This window comes from Pagrus major, chromosome 4 (assembly GCF_040436345.1).
Source record: "Pagrus major chromosome 4, Pma_NU_1.0".
Taxonomy (NCBI): Eukaryota; Metazoa; Chordata; class Actinopteri; order Spariformes; family Sparidae; genus Pagrus; species Pagrus major.
Genome location: NC_133218.1, coordinates 28,202,990 through 28,225,709, shown reverse-complemented (window position 1 = coordinate 28,225,709; position 22,720 = coordinate 28,202,990). Strand labels below are relative to the sequence as shown.

The window sequence follows — 22,720 nt, the reverse complement described above, 5'->3', positions numbered from 1 at the left end:
AAAAAGAAAAAGTTAAAATCTAAAAAAAATCTTCCAGACGTTTTTGTTGACATTCTGCTTAGATATTCAAATATGAACATGAATGTAATCCTGAAGTGCGTCTGTATGTGTATTCAGTGTTAGGGTGGGATTTCCAGTAAGCTCTGTTGGCACAGCTCACAGCATGCTAGTTTCAAGTGTCTTGAGCTGAGCAGGTACACGTTTTGACAAGCAACAGAAAGTTTGTGGGAGCAGAAATGAAAGCAGGCATTGCAGGTTTTGATGCACCTAAATTGTTTCCATAACATGAAGAAGCCATAAAAGTTTTATAACTGCAATTTACGTCACAATCAGTATTTTGACTGGCATGCCTGTGTGTGTGTGGGAGGGGGGGTGTTGGTGTTAATTATTTGTAAAACTGATTTCAGTTGTCTTGAACCTTTGTCACATATCTTGATGGAAAAAACTACTGTAAAAAAGCCTTTATGAGATGAAGAGACAATGTTACCTGTTTCACATTTCGGACTAATCAACACTCACATGGGTGGAGATGAAGACAAATTAAAGGAAAAACTAACGAGGAGTGTGTACAGAAGGATCTGTATTAGTTTTGTTTCAGTTTCCTTTGACTTCTGTCTGTACAGCCACACAAACGGCATTACAAGCTAAATGATTTACTTGAAGTTGCACTGTGTAGTTTTGGGGAATACATTTTAAAAGAAGAGAAAAATCTTCACTGCTTAATTTTCATGACTATAACAAAAACCCATTTGCTTTATTTTATTGCCCTCGAGGACGCTTTTTAAAAATGTATTCTTTAATATGTTTTTCTATTTCTGAGTTTGTATTATTACGTTATTTATAGTGTAAGTACTAACTTTCTGAGTTTGACTAAAAAAACATAGCACCTTTAAGTTCACTTGGGCAGCTATGATGGGGATTAATCCTGTCACTGTTGTGTCACCAGACTTGGCCTGCAGATGTACAGTTTAACCACAACGCAATAATGCCCTCAGAGAGGAAGCAGCACGAACTCAAGATTAGTTGGAAATCTATCATGCACCAGCTCAGACATCTGACCTCTGTTGCAAATCCTTCTCCTTATAAAAACATCCAATAAACTCATGACTTTTCATATGAAATGTCCCTTTATCTGTTGTTTTTACTCAACTACACACTGTGGTAAATGTACGCAACACTTTATGCAATGGAGGATAAAACTGTGGAAACATAACTGACAAAAAAGGTGTACGCTCAGATGTACTGTAACTTTTATAGGACATCTTAACACACACAGTCTGTCACAGTCAGTTTAAGAGGTCATTTGGCTTTAACTGACATCGTTTGAGACATTTCTCTGCACACCGCAATTTATTAGCCTGGAAAAAAACTAATTCGGGCCACAAACGGAGACGATTTTAGCCTTTTACTCCACAGCCATTAAATCAACTCTGTACTCCTGTTATATGGAGATAAACAAGAGACGGACAGGACACATTTTACACCCAGCTTCTTAATGCGAGTAAAAAACCACACATTGGTATTGACTCAAGTGTGTATTACTTCTTTAGTTTATTATCCTTTCATACAATATCTACAGTACATAAAACGGGATGACACCGCGATTCCTCAGACAGCAAGAAAATACACAGATTCAACTAGGTTTAGTTGGCATCATGCAGATTATCAAGTCCACTTAATGACGGTTGTTTCTGACAGTTCACACAGGTACTCTCTGTGGCTCTGGCTTCCTATTGTTTACCACCAGAGATATAAAGTAGCTGAAGACACCAATTTTTAGTTTGATGAAGCAAAACCACATTAAATGAAAACCAATATGGTTAACAATAAAAAACAAGTATGAATCAGACTAGAAATTTTCATATTAATTTCGATAAGTGTATATTTGATGTACCACCTGAATTAAAGTGTAAGTTGACCACACGAGTACACACAGACGAGAGCACATATTTACAGCATGTGATGTGTTAAAAGGTCTTGTGAAAGCAGCATGCCCACTTCACAAAAAAGGCCATAACAAATGCAAATAGTCATAAGACAGTCATAGCAAGACAGTCCATAATCCAGTTTCTCCAATTGTTGGGAGTGTCCGTTGACTATAAGGTGTTAGATTTTGTCTTCAGTTGTTTGCAGCCATTCTTGCTTTGAGGCGGTTGATTTTGAGAGGGAGCAGGCCGGCCATCTCCCTACTCAACTCCAGCTCCGTCTCCACAGCGGCTACTGCTTCGGGGTGGGCATCACAATACTGCGCCACATATCTAGACAACAGGTGGAGGAAGAAAGTGATGGTCAACACACACCCAGAAAGTATTTGGATGCATCACAATAAATGAACAAATGTATCTTATACTTGTAGTTTTCCAGAGATCTGTTGAGATTTTCGAGCTGCACAGTGGGTATAGAGGAGATCAGCTGGCTGTGGAGTCGGGCCAGTCTGAAGCGGGCCACCAGAGCTGGTCTGAGCACCTCCTCCTCCAAGTGCTCTGGAACCTTCCCCTCAGGAGAGCACAGAGAGTCGAGGAACATCTGGAAGTATCTGCAGAGGATAGCAAAGGATTTAGATTGTACAAATGTAGATGCACAGGGACACACGGGTTGTCCACAAGCACATACACACTCACTTGGCAGAGGCAGAGCAGAGAGTGTTGAATTTCTTAATGGTGTGGTTATCCAGAGACTCTGTGTCTGCTTGTCTGTTGGCCAGTGTCAGTTTCAGGTCCATCATTTCGTTGTAGGTCTCAGCCAACTCAAACATCAACTGTCTGCGGATCATTAGGTAGTACTGGGAGTTCAAGTCTTTAGAGAAACAGAGAGAGGGAAGGTTGATCAATTATGTCACTAAATGTGGACATTCAGGTTGAACACTGACAATTACCCTTTTGTCCATCTGAAAATATTCAGAGACAAAAGAAGAAATAAAAATAACTGCAACCCAAGGTAAAAGTTAGAGCAGTACCATTACAGATTGGCTCCAGCATGTCAACTCTTCTTTTGTGCATTTTGCAGCGCCGCTCCAGATCCTCTTCAAAGAAAGCCAGGCCCCGGAACATAGAACTGTGATCCTGCAAAATCTCTATGTGGTCTGTAACATAGCCGTCCATCTGAAAGTACTCTTTGGCCTGCAAGAGTGAGGGAAAGGATGGAGAGGAAGATGTCTGTATTATGTAGTTGAAACTATATATCCTGGGTTCAAGACTTAGGGCATTTTTTTTCTCCATCTGGGTGAAAAAGAGAATGACGGCCTCCTCTCCTCCATTCACTGCTAAGAAAACCTGTTTTTGTACTCTTATCGCAATTTCTCTCATTGGCCTTTCATACAAAATTGGTAACTTTGCCATAAATACCAGCTAAACACCATATTTCAGATAACATCATATCCTTGACATCCCAATGTACATTTGATTCTTGAAGTGAATATTCAAGACAACAACATTGTTGAGGACGTGAGACTCGAGAACAACAAAGTGGCACCAGTATAGTTGAAAACATCCTGAGCTATCTGCTAAGTTTAACTATCGACGTGTCAACTCCAGTCAAGTTTTTTTTGTACACACACATTATCACCATGTACGTCATGGACTACAAACTGCACTGAGAGGAGAACATAAATACCAATGCTTAAAAGTATTTCTATTATTGTATAGTCTGATTTTGTATTAACATTTTTTTTTTCGTATTAAATTGATTTTAATTATCACTTATCTGCCAAAATGGTAACTTCAAACTCAGCTACACAGGATTAGCAAACTGTGCTCCACTGCTGTTTGTGTGTTTAGTTGAACAAGAGTGTTTAAGTTGATGATATCAACCCAGTTTCAGTGAGTGTGTCTGCGTGTGTGTGTACCTGTGTGACATAATTCTGTCCCACCAGAAATACAGCTCTGGCCTCAGTGAAGTCCAGTGGCAACAAACCGGGCACCTGGAAATCAGAAAGCAGATGTTTGATGGCATCTATGAGAATGGCGCCCTCTGTTGATATGTATTTATTTCACCTAAATTGAGTTTTGTTTTGATATAATTAATGATACTGTCGCATCAGAATCTTGTATTACTAAAACATAATAAAAACAGCTATTCTTAAAATGAAGAGGAGTTTCTGCTACTAGTGACACAGAGATGGTGGTAATTTTTTTTTAACACAGCGTATAGACCTTCTCTTCCAGGCTAGCAATGGAGTCGAAGGTGTCTTCAGAGCCAAACAGCATAGCACTCTTCCTGCCCTTCTCTTCCTCCTCTTCCTCGCGTCTTCTCGCTCTCTTCAACTCCTCTTGACGATCACCATCAAGCTCCCCAATGTTGTCCTGGTGACAAACACACATGCAAGCAATTTTAAAAAACACACAAACAATTATCTAGACTGAGATACGCACAAGCATGCAGACAGGTAAACAGTAACTTAGTTACGTAAACACACAGATGTACAGATACTCTTCATGAACAAACATGCTCATCGAGGCTTGGCCATTAGAAAAACAAGAGAGTTAAAGTGGTATTCCTTAAAATTCTTGTATTTAAGCAGCATCTTTGGTACTACAATTTTGGTGCCAACTCTGACTTTTTAAAAAAGTTTTTTTTGTGGGTGGCGCTGTTTCCTTCAGCCTGGAGAGGTGTGGACTTGATCTTCCACACTTGGGACTTAGTTGCGTTATTTGTACTTGAGTATAAATATTTTTATAAACACTGAAAGCCACACAAACATGCCCAGACACATACAACCATGCAGTACCTCTAGCAGCTTCTTAGCGTCCTGCAGGAGGTTGAGACAGTATTTGATCCAACATCTCGCAATCTCTGCTCTCTTCTGTCTGAGCTGTTCCCTGCGCTCACACTCTGTCTCACCTGGGTCAGACGGGAGGAGAGGAAGAGGTTATAATATGACAAGAGACAGAATGAGTCATAGATACATCTGGATTAAGGGAAAGAGTGAAGTGGAAGGAGTCAGAAAGAGGAATAGAAGGAAATACTGAAGAAGGGAGGTAGGATTAGTTGTACAACTGTAGCAACACTTTGCTAGACAGTTCTTTCCTGTCATTGTAATTAATTGGGGCTACAGAGCGCAAAGGAAATAAGCGAATTGGTATGCTTTTTAAATATTTATATTAATTAAAGATTAATGAATAGATTCTTACTCTCCTGTGCTGCGGCCTCAGAAGGAACCTCTCCTGCCAAACCTGATATGACAGTAGCTGCTGACAGGCAATGTCTGCCTTCCATGTATCGGCCCTGGAAACCACAAACACAGACAGACACCTCTCATTACCAAAAACAAACTACTATAGCCATAGTAAACATCTATAGCAGATCTTACAAAACATATATGATTACTACGAACACAATTCTTCCCATGTAATCAGAATGATCGGACTCGTTGCCACTCGAAGCCCTACCTTAGTGATGTAATACTGTGAAAGTGTAGCAGCATTCAGAGCCCACTCCATTGGACTGAACTGATTCAACTGTAACTGTCTCTGCAGGGTGCTGTGGCAGTAGGTGGCAGCACGCTCAGTTTCACCTGGGAGAGACAAAACACTAAGTTATTATAACTATCACCAAAAAAATACATACATTAACATATAAAGACTCTGCTTCATTACATTCACACAGATAAATATGAATCAATGCATATAATGTAACTTCAGAAGACTCCTAATCAGATTGAAATGACTGTAAATGGATTTTGGAGACATAATCCATTGAGAGAAAAAGTAATTTTTATTGTTCGACTCTTTGACTGAACCAAGATCAGACTCACCAAGGTTTTTGTAGACTTGAGCAAGATAGTACATAGTGTGGGTGTACGCCAACTCAAACCTAAGAGAGGAAGTTGGAGAAAGTGTGAAAAAGAGAATGGGTATATGAGGAGGGCAGGAATGCACCTCGTAAACTCAAGAATGTATAAATGGATGACCACAAAGGTTATTTAATGCTTATTATTTATTTTTTAAACCCTTGTTTTAAAAAAAAAAGACAATAAATTCACCTTGTACCATGAAAGTTTTGTATTTTTCCTTTCTTATTTTCTTTTGCTGAAATACATAGGCCTATATCTGCCATTAATGTTTTCTTTACTCTCACATTTTAATAATTAGATCATAACATCCTATTCATTTTTCTACAGGGAGATTATAACCACACATCTCTGAAACCATTTAATTCAATAATGCACCAGATTCGAGGGTTCCTTGTACAAATTACTACAAATTAATCAGAAGCAATACCAGCTCTAGCAGCATTTCTTACATGAATTACCACCATCTTGCAGACTTTGGAACAAGATTGTTAATATAAACAGGGAGGAAATATGTCATTGTACACTCGTGTGTGGGGACACAGTACCTCTTGGTCCTTTCCTGATGAGTCAGCAGCTTCTCCTCAGTAGTAAAGTACTCTGTCATATCAGTGGGAGGACTTCCATCCTGAAAAAAAGGGAAACACAACACACATGGCTGCTGGTGAAGAGAAGTTGACCATCGTAGTTTCCTATCTCATCCATGTTGCCTCCACAATCTTGCTCTACTGCTGCTGCTGCTGCTAGAAACCAATACACTACATATTTTGAATGCTGGTGTCAAAAGAGTCTTGCGTCCGATACTTACAAATCTGCTACCTAGTGCACTGTATCCACATTTTATATTAATGTGACATTCAAGGTAAATTTTTAAGCATAATGCAGCACCCACAAACAAAAAAATCAGAGATGACAACAATGTAATGCTCTGTCTTGGCTCTTGATAGACAGGTACATTATAGTTATGTGACAACTCCACCTGCTGATGCTGAGGGAAATTGACAATTGGCAGAATATCAGAGTATAGAGACAGAATATAGAGTTGTGAGACAATGATTAAGTTAAATGCTCATTCTGAAAATAACCTTGGTGGCAAATAGTTTGTTTGTATCCCCATTCGTAGCACGTAGCAGTGATGGTTTTCATCTGCTACAGTCTCTCCTGTTCTGTCATCAATCAACCAGTGCAACAGCAGCTTCAAGTAAACAGTCACACAGGAAACCAACCTCACCTCCTTCATGTAACGTTGGTAGATGGATTCTGCTGTTTCGAGGAATCCCTGAGCCGTCTCCGTCTCATCCCGGCCTGCCCAAAGGATGCCCAACTGGTTCTGAATACACAAACAAGCAAGTGATCAGCATTACATCATGATCTCCTGCTTTGCATTTCAAATCACTGACTATGTATGCAAGGCTTTATAAATCAACCTGATGGATCTGATGCACCGTGATTCATGTTGATAATTACGACAGCTTGATATGTAAACAATATATAGTATGTATGCTGTAATGAATGTAGAAGGGAAGTGATGGTAGAAACAGGCCTACAAAACTCACTCAGTTTCCAGAAATGGCGTTATTGATGATGTCATTGCCAATTTTGTGAGGGTTTAACAACATTACATTCAATTAGCTTGTCATGGGCATCTCAGTTACAATCATTAAAATGCATACATTTTGGTTGCACTTTACGCTAGCTTCACCCATTTGGCCTGAAGCTTATGTATAAAGACTTCTCCTGACCTGTCAGCTAATGGAAAGCTAGCTGACTGACAATTAGCTTTATATCATTATTGAAGCTAACAGCTAGCAAACGTCAACATTACCCTGACATGGATAAACAGCGACACGTTCTCGGACGACACTCTGCATCTCTCGAGCAGTTTCATGCAGTTCATCAGATGCTCCTGGCCGGCTGACAGCTCCTCTGTGTCGACATGGTTGACGCCCAGATAGTACTCCACAGCCCCGAGTTTGGCGGCCCGCAGCCCGGCTGGCGAGTCGCCGCTGAAGCCCTGCCCGAACACATCCTCCCTCTGCCCGTCCACGGGCGGCTCTGTCGGCCGCTGGTCGCCGCTCTCACCGCCGCTGTCCTCTTCACCGTCCCCGGCCTCGAAATTCTTCAGTGAGCAGTAAATCTCTCTGAGGAGCTCCCTGGCCTTGTATTTGGAGCGGAAAGGGTCGTTATCTGGGTCTTTTCGTGACTCTACATCAGTGAGGTTTTGGGCGTTGGTGAATTTGTCGCAGATAGCTCTCCACTCATCACTGCTGAGGGACGCCATGTTTGTCTTCTTCTTCAACTGCGACTGGCTCCTTTAAAATGAATTACTGCCATCTCCTGGTTACTGCCTGCCTGTTCTCCCAGTAACAATAATAATAATAATAATAATAATGATAACAATAATAATGATAATAATAATAATAATAATGATGATGATAATAATAATAATGATGATGATAATAATAATAATAATAATAATGATGATGATAACAATAATAATAATAATGACAACAACAACAACAACAATAATAATTATAACAATAATAATAATAACAATAATAATAATAATGATGCTGATAACAACAATAATAATAATAACAATAATAATAATAATAATAACAACAATAATACTACTACTACTACTACTACTAATAATAATGATAACAATAATAATAATAATGATGATGATAATAGCAAAAGTTGTAATGTACTTGCACTTTACTTGAGTTGTAGACTTGTATTTCAATGGTCCATTTTGCATAATGAACACTTTAACTGCATTTACTCATAATATTTCTGTATTTGCAGGCCTTTTATTTAATGTTTTTTTTTTTTATTTATTTTGTCATTTTGTAATATTACTACTTTTACTAAGTTGAGGATCCGAATCATAAATGCACCAATGACGTCGAATGGCTCCTAATTATTTATTGTTCACTGTGCATAAAGTAGTGGTGAAATTAACAAATGTCTAACATTATAGAAATCTTTAATACAGATGCTGCCACCTTATATTACATCCCTTTTAACTTTGAACTCGCATGATCGTGGTACTCACTCACAGAATGAGTTGTTGCTCCACACTCCATTAGTCACAACAGAATGAGGTAAAATATATATTTCCTTACAGTGCACCTTATACATGGCATAATCTGCAAAGGGCCGCAAACTTAAACTCTTCACTGCCACTAAAGCAGTTCAAAGCCCTCATCTCTGATATCTTGTTTTATTTGATTGTAAATGCTTCTAATTATTAGCTGCTGTAAATTTATCCATTTTTCAATCTTGTATTTATTTATTTTTAATCTGCTTTATACTCCATTGTTTTTACAATTTGTACTTCTGAGCAGACTTAGCCTGTATTCTTTACTTTGTCTTGTTGTTTAACTGTTTTGCATCTAAACACCATTGTAGACGTCCTCAATATTTTTTCGAGGTTAAATACATATATACAAAAATACTAAATACATTCACTCAGCTCAAAAGCTTGGGTGTATACGTAAAAACACCAAATGTATAATATAAGAAATTACCTGCTTATTTTCAGTTAATTTGAATTGCACCTCGTGAATTTGCTGAAAAGATGTTTACTGATTATTTAACATGGGTGTTAGGTTGCAATGTTGAGTGTAAACAAGGAGCAGTGGCCTTCTTGGCATTACCTTGTTGAAATATCTGACATTGTAAAGGTCACCTGATCCCAGACAATGGTCATGGAACAGGACCTTGAGACAAACAAGAATCAAACAAACCCTGCCATTACAAATAATCCTGGCAGACAGATTACACACTCGCTGAACTGTGTTCAAGTTGGTTACAGCCTGTTTATTTTAACAAACCCAGAGAATCAAATCATTAATCAGGGAAAAAATAATGTGAATTATACACAGACAATAAATTAATGTGAATGGCATATGACAACAACACACAGTACATGTTTGGTCAGCACTGACAGAAGCAGCTTATCTTGCCCAGTCATGGAGGTTCATAACCTGGACAGTCTATGTACAGCTTTACAGTGTGGGCAGCTGCACCACATAAAAGATATTTATTTTGTATGATTTAAGCAATTGTTTTAACAATCATTATTTATTGTACTTTAATTAAGATGTGCCAAATTAGAACTTCATACACAGTTTTCATTGTACAGCATTATTTCTGACTCCAGGGCATAACTAACAAAACCTTAGCTTTCTGTGTGTCCTCTGGGTTTAAGCAAAGATTAATGAATGAGAGTCTATATGCTTAGCCAGTCATAACCTGCCATGGTGTGGACAAAGGTATATTAACGGTGCCATTTGCACAAACTGACCTCAGGCTAGGTTCCCTATGAAATATCATTAAAATTAAATGAAATGATTGATGATTGTGTCAGCCTAGTTTGCAACAGCCAGTGGATCTAGTGTGCAAGGCATCTAACTGTCAGGCTGGTCTACATTCACTCACATTATATTTTTGTGTGTAATGATGAATATTGCATAAATCTAAAAATAGATCACAGCAGTTGACCTAATTTCTTGGAGAAAAGCATCTGCTTTTTTCTGTCTGTGTTGTAAAAAGTGACTAAAACTTCATGAGGATGATCAATCAGGTTAAAAATTGTGTAAGTGCCACAGTATCAGTGACTTAATAATATATTTAGATGCAATGGCTTTGATGTCCAGTTTTAGGTGTCTGTTGGATCACCATGGTGCCATTCCGCAGTGACTGTCTCCATCGGCTTCACTCGGCCACTAAGATCCCGACTTCTTCTCCAATCTGAAAAAACATAGAAACAGTCAGGGTGCATATACAAATCTGTTTTATTACATGGCCTGAATTTAAAAGATCATTTCAGCTACTTTAAGTCTTGTTATCCTAAGTCTCGCTACTGTATTAAGCGTCTTTTTAGCAATACGTCACTCTGAGTTTCACATTTAACTCTTTAGTTTAGTCCTTGATGAAATGTGAACTGGGCCGAAAGTCATGGTGGCAAAATAAGAACCAGGCAGAAAGTAACTGGACAGACACTAATATTTTTGGTCATTATTGTCCTCACAAATAACATGCAAAAACACATAGGATGACATTACATAAACAACACACAAGTGAACACACAAGCTTCCTTTGCAGAGAAACTAAGGTTGTATTTCCACAAACAGGATCTGATTTTTCTATTTTAAGTGAGCCATGTCAATGAGTGAGGATGCCCAATACCAGAGCCCTGGAACAAGCTCACCTAAGTGGAATGCAGCAGTCATTAATGCTAGAAATTTCATCTGTACTTTTCCTGCTTTGACAAGTCAAAAGTCTGCCATGCAAAGGGTCTACAGTGTTTCATGATAAATATGTTCATAATGATACCAAAACAAACAGACAAACACATATTGGTTACTTGTATTTGATGAGACGACCTCCCTGGACCAGCTGTGCTGACTCATTGGTCAAATGGCAAGCAAACAACAGCCAATTGCGAGGCTGCACCTTGTAGGCGAACCTCATGAAGAGCAGTGAATAGCAGCACAGAGCTGAGAGAAAGGAGAAAACACACAGACAATTGTTTATAACAGCACAAGTTTAACTCTTCTGTCAGGCTTTTTGTTTCTTCAAGTCCCTTTTGAGGCCAAAGTACAAGCTCTCTCATTCAGAATGTAACATAAAAAGGGAAATGAGTGACTAACAAGAATTGCAGCAGTAGTTTACTTTAAAGAAGCTCTTTTTTCTAAGTAACCTTGAGATAATGTAGAACGTACAAAGTTAACTAGAAAAGGATGGGGGTACTTTGTGCACCCTGCATGTGTACATCTGGGTTTATCAGTATGTGTGTCTTACCGAAGGTCATCCTGCCACTGATGATCTCAGGGCTCTTCTTCATATCTGTAAAGGCGGCTATAGGAAGTCCCCAGTTTGCTACTGGACCCCAGAAATGCTGTGGAGACACAAAATATAGTTTGGACCATAGACTTTATATGGTCTGGATATTTATCTGAAGCAGGTTGTACAGGGGAACAAAGCTATATCAATATCCACTATGTGCATACTTAACAGTAAAATCTGTATTGTGAATCCCGTTATGAAAAGCAGGAGAGCAAGAACTGAAAAGGATTCACCCATACACACTCAGTGAACATGCAGACAGATAAACCAGCAAGGTCACAAATGTGGAGAGACAAAGATAGGAAACAGACAAGAGACAGACTGGACAGACAGGATGAGTACTTACCGTGCTGTTGAATGTTTATTTATTTTCAGGGCCACATAGAAGAGAGAAGAACAGAAATACAGATAAATCATGCTGATATGTGCCAGGTCACACAAGAGCTGCTGCCACCTAAAACAGGTCATCATGCGTTTCAGCCAAATCACAAATGACGAGAGAACTAGTTCAATTTTAAGGCCCCAGATCCCACAGGGAGTAAAATCTTTGCTTTTTCTTTGTTTCCACGTGTCTAAATTAGATTATAGTGCCTGGATGGAAATATTTAACTACAATAAGCTTTTTTTTATTACTGTATTTACTGCACAATGACAAAGCACAAGACCAGACAGAAAGCCAAAGAAACTTTAAGTGCGTTTGTTTAACTTCAAGACTTAACAGACATATCTCCTCAAAATATAACCCAGAGATACCCATCTTTATCCGTGACACATGTAAACAAAGGTGGCCTCTTACGTCAGTGTGTCATCATTTAGCCTTTACTCTAAATTTCAAGAATGCTGCTGGTCTGTGGTAAGTACACGCGCCACCAGAGCATCGTGTACACATTAACCTACGTCTTGACAACATATCATGAAGTAAATAAATGTGTTTGCCTTTGCCTATACAGCCATATTGGACACTGATCACATCCTCAAAAGTACAACCGAGTCCAGTACTGTTGTTAGAGGCAAAATAGCCAAAATACCTTCAGTGTACTGTTGTATTGTAGGTGTTTCCCTGCGACCCTATCAGAGCCTTTCACAGGTTACGACCCACTTTCAAAACTTCCTGGTTGTGTTTTAAGTGCTTCTAGAGCAACGGACAACATTTATCTCACAAGTATTTTAGTTAAGTAAGAAAATGTGCTCAATAAACGTGTTCATCAAGTCTTTTTCTTCTCCATTTTGAGCATACCTCACAAACTGGAGAAACAAGTTGACTGAACGCTGCTGACAAAAAAGCACAATCGTCCTTGAAAACTCGCAGTGGATAAACGATGCAAATGCTTTCGAGAGTAACACACAACGTGTTAACAATGTGTGATTTCTATAAAACGTTGGCTGGACATATCAGGTGGGTGAATTCACCCGGTTGTGAAACATTAGCTAACGTTACCTGGCTGTAACCGAACGACTCAACAGCCAGCTAGCTACTTTAGCATGCGTGCTAATAGATAATGTGGCTAGCAGCTTTCTATACATACCTCGTCAAATAATCCCTGAACTCTTTGCTCTTCAGGTGGTCAAGAGCTTTCCGTGCAACTGTCCCCGCCATGGTTAAACGCTGGGTTGGTGTCTGGTTTGGCTGAGAAGAGCGCTCTCGTTGTGTTGAAGGGCGACTGACAGGTTAGCTCAGAGGACGACTGGTCAAATTTCCGACCACAACATTGGCGCTTTACGACACTGTCGTAATCACGCAGCGCAACGTTTGACGGCCGTCTGGGCTGGAAAAAAGGTAAGAACAAGTTATATCTTGACAAAAGAGTATCTTTTTTAAAAATTGTACATAGGTACTATCCTGTTAAGGACAATATTTGTTAATTCATCTTTTTACAGGTTGTAAAAACAGATTTTTTGGCTTGCTTTACAGAAATATCTTTCAGAAATACTTGAAAAAGATGTCACGCTAACAAAGATTGATATTTTACGCATCTTTAACAATTCGTACTTCTCCCAAGATGAAATGTACATAATTAATGTAATTACTATTTTAACAAAATATCACATTCACAAAATGAAATGGCTTGAAAGATTGCCCTCCTGACACACTTTTAAAGTTACAGATTTGAAATCATATTTGACTTCCATTGATAATTTAAATCTAAAAAAAAAAACAGAAATTAGACTATTTAGATATTTCAACTTTACTCCTTTTAATTGGCAGACCTCTAAATTCTAAGTTGTGTTTTGTTTTGTTTGTTGATGTTTGGTTATGCTGCAGGTGGACTGGAATTTTGAACTTGTATAAACTGTTTGTATGTATTTGAAGTTCTTGAATAAAAAAAAATTTATGTGTTGACATATTGGTCAATGTTTTGATCAGTTTATAATTTTATAATAATTTGATCACAATTATTTACTCGTAAGGCTAAATTATATGTATATTTAAACAAAACATGTTATTATAATGATATTCTTAAATTGATGGATTCCAAACATGCTAAAGCCAGAATATGATATCATCGATGTAGGCCTATTTTTACAAGGATAATTGTATGTTTAACTCTGTTATTCTATCTAAATCTTTTCTTTCTAATACCATATTATATTGTCTCTGTGTTGTATTGTTTTGTATTTGTTAGATCGTGCCTGTTCATTATGGAAGTGTTATTATAAATGTTTATTATTGCCTTACAGTTAGTAAATTTGAATTTTTAACAATAATTGTTTTTAAAGTTAGACATATTACTACTGTTGGAAGCATTACGTTTATAAGATGTTAAAGGTGTGGAGAAAGGTGCCCATGTTGCTCATGAAACCTCCCAGTACAACTTTCCTATTCATGGAAATCTGGTTCTGATCTTGGAGGATCCTCAAGAATCATCCACTAAAGGCACACACAGATAAATGCATACTTGCACATACACATACTCACTCAAGTAATTTTGTCCTGATGGTTAAAGTAAACTCTATTATTCAGGAACGTTTTTGTAAACAGTTTCTTTATAAAAAAAAAAACCCCAACAATTTAAATTCAGTTCAGTTACATTCAGTGTACAATGGAATTGCATTCCTAGTCACGAACAGATAATACAATACACACAAGGCTTTAAAAATACTGAAAAGATAACTATGCAATGAAATGGGAGACAGATGTAAATCCCAAAGAATCCAGAGGATGCAGGTGCACTAAAACATCACTAGGGGGCAACATGAGAATCTATACATCTTAGAAAAGCAGGAAAATAAGTCTACAGAGTTCACGATAAAAAACCTTATTCTGAGGCCTGCACCGTACAAAAGAAAAAACACAGATGATAGATGAAACAAAGTGCAAGTAAGGACGCTGAGGCTGTTGACTAAACTGTGTTTGAGGTAGTGATCAGCCAACCAAACAGAATCAATGATTATAGTCATGCTGTGAAACATGCACATGTAGTCTGGCGTAAACTTTAATCTTTGTTCTGAAATGATATGCTGGTCACAAAGTTTGTCATGCATGTCTGCAGGGACCATGATTAAAAAAGTACTTTAAACCCTTAATTTATACCTTTGTGTATACAACATACAGAAAAGAAAAGCAACCCACACCAGCTATCCCAATTCTTCCTTTTCTTTTTTTAAGTTGGTTATTAAGAATGTAGTTTTTATGGCCAGAATATGATCATCTTGACATCAGTGTCCACCATTGGGCCGCACTTCTGCATAGTTCTTGACCAACTGGGAGATCCTGACGACTTTAATGTCTGCCGGTACCGTATCGTAGTCTGACCACAAGTACTCCGGAGACAGCACCTTGGTTGGTTTGTTGTGCAAAAGGTACCTTTATGACAGAGAGAGAGAGAGAGAGAGAGAGAGAGAGAGAGAGAGAGAGCTGTTTATATAGAAATATTGTGGATAAAATTAGACCAAGGCTCATTAAAAACCAAGAGAATGAAATGTGTACACTACTTGTTTAGGTGACTCTCTTCCTGCCACACAGCTTCAATCTTATTCTTGGCGTCCTCCTCTGACTGCGTGTAACAGTATCTTGTAAAGTAAAAGAGGGACAAGACACAGTTGTTATGCGTGAAGTAGACAAAGTCACAGAGCATTTTCATTAGAGAACATATATAAAATACTGACTTAGGTTTTTAAACATGCACAGGGTTCTGAGGGCAAAGGTTTTTATCCATTCAGTATATAGAAGCGCACTGTACTGTCACCTTCTCTCTGTCCAATCATTACTATCTCTTTCCACTGAATATTGGCCTTCTTAATACTAGAAATAGCACAGAAACAACTGTAAAGGTAATTTACAGTTAATTAAAAGGTAATTTGGTTTTGATTACTTGACTAGCTTGTACATGTCCTCCAGGTATCCACCCCACACAGCAGCAGTGTAATAATAGTCTCCTTCATCAAGAGGAATGTAGGCCTTGGACTCGGGCCGACGCTCATATGGAAACTGATCCCTTTTTGTATTCTGAGAAAAAAATTAGGGGAAATGAATCGAGTTTAATGTAGTGACTGATCCGATTGAGGCAAAAAATGCATAACACATGGCATAATAGGTGTATCAGTCTACAATCAATCATCAAGCAGCATAAAATAAGGTGAAAGAAGTCAAAAACATGTCATTACATCATAATGTTTTTATTAACTTGAAATGAATATACTGTATGAAAAAGAGTGAAACCTTGTAGTAGCCACGGTGGAGAACAGCAGACAGCTGACTGAGAGACTCAGCTCCGAATCGGTTGTGGAAGACACTGTCGATGTCCATCATAAATAGATAGTCTGCTTCATTACGGATCTGCAAATATTACAAATGATATTTGTGATTACACAATAATAACAAGAAATAAGATTTCAGAGCACTATATTTTATATTTATGCCGCTCAGGGATCAGAGATGGCACCGATGATGACAGAGCTGTTGAATAATTTTTGTTGTGTGTTTTTTCTTTGTAAGAGCTGAATGTTGACTAACTAGTAGAAACAAAGCAGTGACGATCTTAAAGCATCTGCATCTTTTATTTCTTACCTGCTTGTCAATGGTGATGGTTGCCCATTTCATCCTGCCCAGTACTACCTCCTGCCAGCGGGTGGCACTGGGGATATTGAGCACTGAGATCTTCCGCCCCTTACCCAGTTTAATCTGACAGGTCAAATAAAAATTAAAACAAATTAATTACAAATGAAATCTTCAAGCATGGTTAATTTGATGTGTTTGTAGCCGGAAGATGTCGAGGCAACATAAAAAACTGTTTTTAAATGTTCTAAATGTTGTCTGAATGTATTTTTCACAAATTGTGGATTAAACTACATTAAAAAAGGTAAACATTTTAACACCTTGAAGCTACTATTATATACAAAGCATTGATGTCCTTCCTTTCTTCCTTTCACCCTTTGTTCCTTTCTCCCTTTTTTCAGTTCCTTCTCTCCTTCCTCTTGTCAGCGGTAGTTCTCTACATGTATAACGTCCATCACGTCCTCTACTTCACTGTGATAATAAACACGACCTGTGTACTTTACTCTGCAACTGAAACTGCATTTTGAACTCTGGAGAGTAGTTATATGTTTCACAGATATCATGCAGGAACTTAGCTTCCTGTTTAACCTTATTTGCAAGTTTATTGAGCTAAGGGGAATAAACCACACAGGTCCTACTCATTGTATTTAAATGATCAGGGTGTGGCATAACCAAATACTTTGTTGCTAGGATACATTCATTTTTGGTTTTGGTCTCCTCAGAGGAATTGTTAATAATTATGAAAACATCAGCCTCTTTCTTTAAGGTGGCTTCATCTGTATGGCCCAGTCCCAGTCCCAGTTAATCTCTCCCTCAGCTTCATAATGTGTTTCCCCCTATCTCAAATCTCATAATTTGTACACATCACAACTTTAGTAATGATGCATAAGGTGGGCCAGTTCCTTATTGGCCTTTTATTACACATGTTGGCTTACTGACACAGCTGCTGTAACTGAGATATTGATGTTATCAGTTACACCTGTTCTTTCCCCACCAAGCCAAATGTCTTCTGTGGAGTGTATTGTTATTATATAGTATTATGAAGTAACATTATTTTGTGGCATTTCTTGTTAAATGATATATGTTCAAGAATAAAAAATATTTGACACATAAAAAGAATAACTCACTTCGGGGACTTCTTCTTTTTTGTCTGTGAAGATGTAGTAAGTGACCCTGAAGTCAACAAGAAAGTACTTCTCACCCGACTCCAGGAAGCCCTTCAGGAAACGTGTGTATCTGTCCGGGTAGAAAAAAGCAAGCCAGAAGGATAATGCATTCGTTTAGGACAAGAAAAGACAAAACAAGACAAAAATACAACACAGAAGATAAGACACAGATGACAAAGACGAAGATTTCAGCTTGACACAGTGTGTCGGGTCGAACCTCACTCCCATAATATCCTGTGAGAAAATCCTGTGTACCTACTTGCCAACAGCAAACACCACCACAGCAATTCTTGGGTCCATTTTCTTATAGATTGCATCAATAACCACTGGATCAAAGGTTCCCTCCCAAACCAGAGGAGCGTTCCAGTTTGTCACTGAGTTCACATCAGTGCGTCTGGTGAGAACAAATAAATTGTGAATTAAAACATAAATCTTATAGGATTAAATCTTTTCTTTTCTCTATTAATTTTCTAGTTTGGCTCCGTATGTTCAATATTCAATAAGCTGTTGCACTTGTGAAATGATTCTATATTAAATTATGACTCTCCATCTTAGAATAGCCACAGTAATTATTGTCAAATATGGAAAGGCAGGGCACCATTATGCAGTCAGCATCAAAGATTAAAGTATCTAAGTTGCAGATTGTGTAGGTGGAGGGATTTGTTTGCCAAACAAAAAAAAAGTCAGTACCCAATCAATCAAAAAAGGTTTCGAGACCTGATAGTAGCTATTATAATGTGACATATAAAGCTGTCTATAAAGCTATAAAGGTTTCACCAAAAGTGACTTCACAGTTTTACATGGACACAAATTATTACAGAAGATGTTTTGAAAGTTATTGTTTCTTTAAAACGTGATAGGAGTGCCACAGTTACACTTTCAACAGCTGTTATTTTAATCAAAGGTTGTCACAGAGATTTTTCTCAGCAGAATAATGCAATATCTGTTTTCTAATAGCTTACCCTTTCTGCGTGCTTGGCTGAGCATATTTCACCCTGGAGAAAAGAGAAAAGATCTAATCAAATATAAATTAGTTAAACAAAAGAGGAAATACAGGGGTAAAGTACAAGAGATACAGAAAATTCATGGGCTGATTTAAAACACTTAAGACAGACAATCCATATAAAGAAACCAGAGGACCAAATACTGGAGGAAAGCATCGTCATCTCATGGAGCTGTGTCATGTCAGACCTGCTGTGTGCTGTGTTTCAGTGCACATAATATCAAAAAACAAGACAATTATTTTTTAGTCTCTCAGTCAAGGTTCAATCGGGGGTGGAAAAAATAATCACATTTTTTACTTCAGTAAAAGTACTAATACCACACTGTGAAAATTAGGGGTCGACCAATAGGGGTCAACCACTACATTCGTTTGATACATTTAGTTACTAGTTACTTTGCAGATCCGCGTCATTCAGTGTTGATAGGTTATTACTTATGACATGTTACCAATCAGATATTGTTGTGGGTGAGACATTTTGTGAGAGGATGCTGCATCAGAGCCAAAGTAGCACATTATTTAATTAATTTATTTCATCGTCAATCGGACAGAAAAATCACTGATAATTGCAAAAATGCTGAATATCGGCCCGATAATCTGCCAGGGCCAATGATCGGTCTACCCATAGTGAAAATAGTCCAGCACTGGTAAAAGTCCTGCATTTAAAACCTTAAGTAAAAGTATAAATTATCAGCATAATATAGTTATAGTACCAAAGTATAACTAGTCATCGTTAAATTGTTAAATTATAATTGTAAAATGTTCCCTGTCAGTTTTTACGATTATATCTGATGTTTTTGGATTAATATTATTGCTGCATTGATGAGTTGTATTCTATAAGATCATCATATGTTCAAAATGTGGCTACCCTGTTCGAAAAACATATACATAAAAACGTCAAACTTTTCACTTTTTGTGACAATGTATTTTACAGCTACTGAAGCTGTCAGACAAATGTAGTGGAGTAAACAGTATTTGCCTCTGGGATACAGTGGAGTAGAGGTATAAAGTTAGATAAAATGAAAATACTCAAGTGATAGTGATAATATCCAATATCTCCTGAGTGCACTGCAGAAGGGTTTTTAGTTTTGAGGCAATAACCAGGGAACTGAAGCTTAAATTCTCAGTGTAGCCAGTGTCTGGGGGCAGAGGTGCAGTAAAGTCTGTCGACTGTAACCTGAGTCACAGCAAGTGTAAATTGGAACTGTATTTGAACCAGCTGATCTTCTCTGTTAGTATTCTCACCCAGTTTGCATTGTGAGGTCTCTGATCCTCCAGCTGCCCTTCTCCGGGCAATCTCTTGTCACTACATCTTCTACAATCTCTGTCACCAAAGACTTCACATCTGGCTTGGAGTCTTCATAACATGGCTGGCACAAGCTTAAAAGGAAACACAACATTTATTAATAATATGACAGGATTTACATGTTAAAATGGAAGATTAAAAAAAGCTGTGTAGTTTGACAAAATTCCTGCGACATGAATCTTTAGGGAGTGACAGGATTAATGAGTAACTTCAAAAGGTAGTTTTATATTAACTCCAGCCAGTGGCTGTGTCAATGTATGACAGGTGGGTCGGTGTTTGTTTTGGTGGAATTTGTGCATACATCTCTTTGAGTTGCCAGTTTAATGGGTTCAACTCCTTTAGTGAGTGGTTAGTGACATGCTCTGTTGCGTGTATTTGAATTGATATGATGATAAGCCTTACCTGAAGGAGGAGTAGTTATACCCTGAGTAAATATAGATCGCCCTGTGAAGACATACAGGCACAAGTTAACCAGAGAACAGCCAGTAAAAATGTATACAGCTTTAGTCACCACCCCAAAAAAATAAATACACAGTAAAACTACGTAAATGGCTATAAAAAGATTAAAGACCAATAAGTAAAAATATTATGCAAATGATAAATCCTCCTCGTATTTAGGAGGAAGATGGTGGAGGGTATAGAAGAGTTTCTAAATCTATTGGGTTTACAGTAAAAGTCTTGTTTTCCCTGGTGGGACATGACATACAATGATTAAAGCTCCTAAGGGTTCTCTCCAGTGAGGTATTTTGCCCAAAATCAGATTAGCATCATCATGTATTGTTTTTTCTCACAATGATTTTCCTTTAGCTTGAATTACGATGAGCCTAGTATTACTTTTTACCATATTGTCCTTTTCTTTAAAGCAGCATTATGTAGACTTTGGCATTGTAAATACAAATCGCAGATCCGTAACAATTTGTCAGACATAATCAAGGTGCTAACTACAAACAAAACTCATTACGTCATAAGAATTTTATGTGTTGAAAACTTGAAGTAAACATGTAAGGCTGTGATCCTTCCCTCTCACTGATGTTACGTAGTGCAGAAACAAATGATGGGGGGGGGGGGCGGTGGCTGAGACAGAGACACCATTCACTCTATTACAAGACACTGAGTGTGTGGGTGTGTGCGTGTGCGTGTGTGCACATGCAAACTTGGGAAACAGTCATGACATTTTAACGAAGCCTCAACACAACCCTAATTGTAAAAATTGCCACATCAACATCCATGATACACTAAAGATGAAGAGAAAGGGCAGCAGTGTTCGAGTCAAAACCCAGTGTACAAACAGACATAACTACAGACAATACGACAAACATTCACATGCAAACACAAGTATGATGCCAAGGCGGGTAAGGTGCTAATCTATTGAAGTCTACTGGATTTGAAATGTGACCCAGAACAGATATAAAGCCCCAGAGCAGATGATTGGAGAGGATGACCGCTAGAATGAGGGCTCAGTAATTCTGTTAGGTGCCAGGCCATGCAGGGCCTTAACATTTTGATACTGATTCTATGTTTTACTGGAAGCCATGAAGGGAGGCAAGAATTGGGTTGATATGGGACTGTTGACGAGTATTTGTTAACAGCCTAGCTGCTGCAGTTTTGGCCACTTGTAGACGTCCTAATGAGGACCGAGTAATTCCTCTGAAGAGGGAGTTGGTCGAACAGAAAACCAAGATTCTTAGAGATGGTCTTGATATTGTTAGCGAAGGGCTAAAAAAGGGGACTGACCTCCTTACTATAACTAACAATGAGGGCTGATCACAACGACCTCAGTTTTATCAGAATTGAGACGGAGGAAATCTTGAGACATCCAATTAGTAACCGAAGCGATACAGTCATGAAGGGCGTAAGTCTAGTAAAACTGAAATGGAGCAGTCTCTGTTATGTGTATGTTTTGAATGGTTTATAGAAAAAACAAGCCAAAAGTATTCCCACAATGAAGGATGTTGTAAATTACAATGCCATATTGTTTGATAAAAAAATATATACTTTTAACTATAATAAGTTATTAACTCTAACTGTCATTGTCCTTTTAGTGTGTACAAGTGTACAAGATAGATAAGAGAGTGAGATAACCAGCAACCAACTGGGTGGAGGATATAGTAATTTACCACTGAACCCATTGAGAGGCATACAGTATATGAATCGGATCCTCCATGAGTCATATAACTGCAGATGTCAGTGCCTTTCTAAAGCTTATATTGGTAATTTAATCTATTGAAGGACTCAATCACATAAATCTAACAAGGATACTTTAAGAATTAGCGGTTTGGTCTACGCTGCTGTTATAGGTTTCACACTTTAGTCCCTTTTTGGTTCAGTGCAAGACTGAGAAGATTTTTTTCCAAATTGAAAAATTATAATCATCCAGAATGTAGTTATAAAATAATTTAAAAAAGACTTTTAGAACTACAGAAATTCAGATTTTGTTTGTTTAATAGTTTTATCTGCCCCCCCTTAAATCTTAAATATGATGTAGTAATGAAGTACAACGAGTGAAAAGGCTTACCCCAAAAGGACGAGAAGAAAGACAATAAAGGAAAAAATGTGGATCCTTGAGATGTAGCGAAGCATAGCAACTCTTTTAAAAATAATTTTAATA

General features: G+C 37.9%; 3 protein-coding genes across 3 annotated transcripts; all 3 read right to left on the bottom strand.

Moving 5' to 3' along the window:
* Positions 1-1,527: 1,527 nt before the first annotated feature.
* kifbp (kinesin family binding protein) lies at positions 1,528-8,083 on the bottom strand. The gene is made up of 13 exons (XM_073465242.1): positions 7,614-8,083; positions 7,020-7,118; positions 6,337-6,416; positions 5,753-5,811; positions 5,388-5,512; positions 5,130-5,223; positions 4,727-4,839; positions 4,152-4,301; positions 3,845-3,919; positions 2,957-3,119; positions 2,622-2,796; positions 2,351-2,536; positions 1,528-2,258 (listed from the first exon to the last, which is right to left on the bottom strand). Exons 1-13 carry the CDS (start codon positions 8,067-8,069, stop codon positions 2,120-2,122), a joined length of 1,914 nt encoding a protein of 637 aa, XP_073321343.1. The 5' UTR covers positions 8,070-8,083; the 3' UTR covers positions 1,528-2,119.
* Positions 8,084-9,592: 1,509 nt separating this feature from the next.
* mpc1 (mitochondrial pyruvate carrier 1) lies at positions 9,593-13,340 on the bottom strand. The gene is made up of 4 exons (XM_073464509.1): positions 13,167-13,340; positions 11,600-11,696; positions 11,163-11,295; positions 9,593-10,546 (listed from the first exon to the last, which is right to left on the bottom strand). Exons 1-4 carry the CDS (start codon positions 13,239-13,241, stop codon positions 10,522-10,524), a joined length of 330 nt encoding a protein of 109 aa, XP_073320610.1. The 5' UTR covers positions 13,242-13,340; the 3' UTR covers positions 9,593-10,521.
* A 1,289-nt stretch (positions 13,341-14,629) lies between these two features.
* LOC140994843 (globoside alpha-1,3-N-acetylgalactosaminyltransferase 1-like) lies at positions 14,630-22,692 on the bottom strand. Its single transcript, XM_073464658.1, has 11 exons — positions 22,628-22,692; positions 20,515-20,556; positions 20,052-20,186; positions 18,769-18,801; positions 18,066-18,200; positions 17,768-17,876; positions 16,653-16,766; positions 16,305-16,421; positions 15,958-16,091; positions 15,578-15,655; positions 14,630-15,449 (listed from the first exon to the last, which is right to left on the bottom strand). Exons 1-11 carry the CDS (start codon positions 22,690-22,692, stop codon positions 15,302-15,304), a joined length of 1,110 nt encoding a protein of 369 aa, XP_073320759.1. The 3' UTR covers positions 14,630-15,301.
* Positions 22,693-22,720: the final 28 nt, after the last annotated feature.

What these genes read in the sequence shown, in the direction of transcription:
- kifbp (XM_073465242.1), bottom strand. Translation starts at nt 8,069, where the DNA reads ATGGCGTCCCTCAGCAGTGATGAGTGGAGAGCTATCTGCGACAAATTC. An exon ending in CGCTGTTTATCCATGTCAGG is followed by an intron (nt 7,119 to 7,613) that starts GTAATGTTGACG and finishes TTGTGTATTCAG; the next exon opens with AACCAGTTGGGCATCCTTTG. An exon ending in TGAGGCCGCAGCACAGGAGA is followed by an intron (nt 4,840 to 5,129) that starts GTAAGAATCTAT and finishes CGTCTGACCCAG; the next exon opens with GTGAGACAGAGTGTGAGCGC.
- LOC140994843 (XM_073464658.1), bottom strand. Translation starts at nt 22,692, where the DNA reads ATGCTTCGCTACATCTCAAGGATCCACATTTTTTCCTTTATTGTCTTT. An exon ending in TCCACCGTGGCTACTACAAG is followed by an intron (nt 16,092 to 16,304) that starts GTTTCACTCTTT and finishes TTTTTTTCTCAG; the next exon opens with AATACAAAAAGGGATCAGTT. An exon ending in GAAGAGAGTCACCTAAACAA is followed by an intron (nt 15,450 to 15,577) that starts GTAGTGTACACA and finishes TCTGTCATAAAG; the next exon opens with GTACCTTTTGCACAACAAAC.
- mpc1 (XM_073464509.1), bottom strand. Translation starts at nt 13,241, where the DNA reads ATGGCGGGGACAGTTGCACGGAAAGCTCTTGACCACCTGAAGAGCAAA. An exon ending in GGGATTATTTGACGAGGTAT is followed by an intron (nt 11,697 to 13,166) that starts GTATAGAAAGCT and finishes GTGTCTCCACAG; the next exon opens with CATTTCTGGGGTCCAGTAGC. An exon ending in GGTCGTCTCATCAAATACAA is followed by an intron (nt 10,547 to 11,162) that starts GTAACCAATATG and finishes ATGTTTTTTCAG; the next exon opens with ATTGGAGAAGAAGTCGGGAT.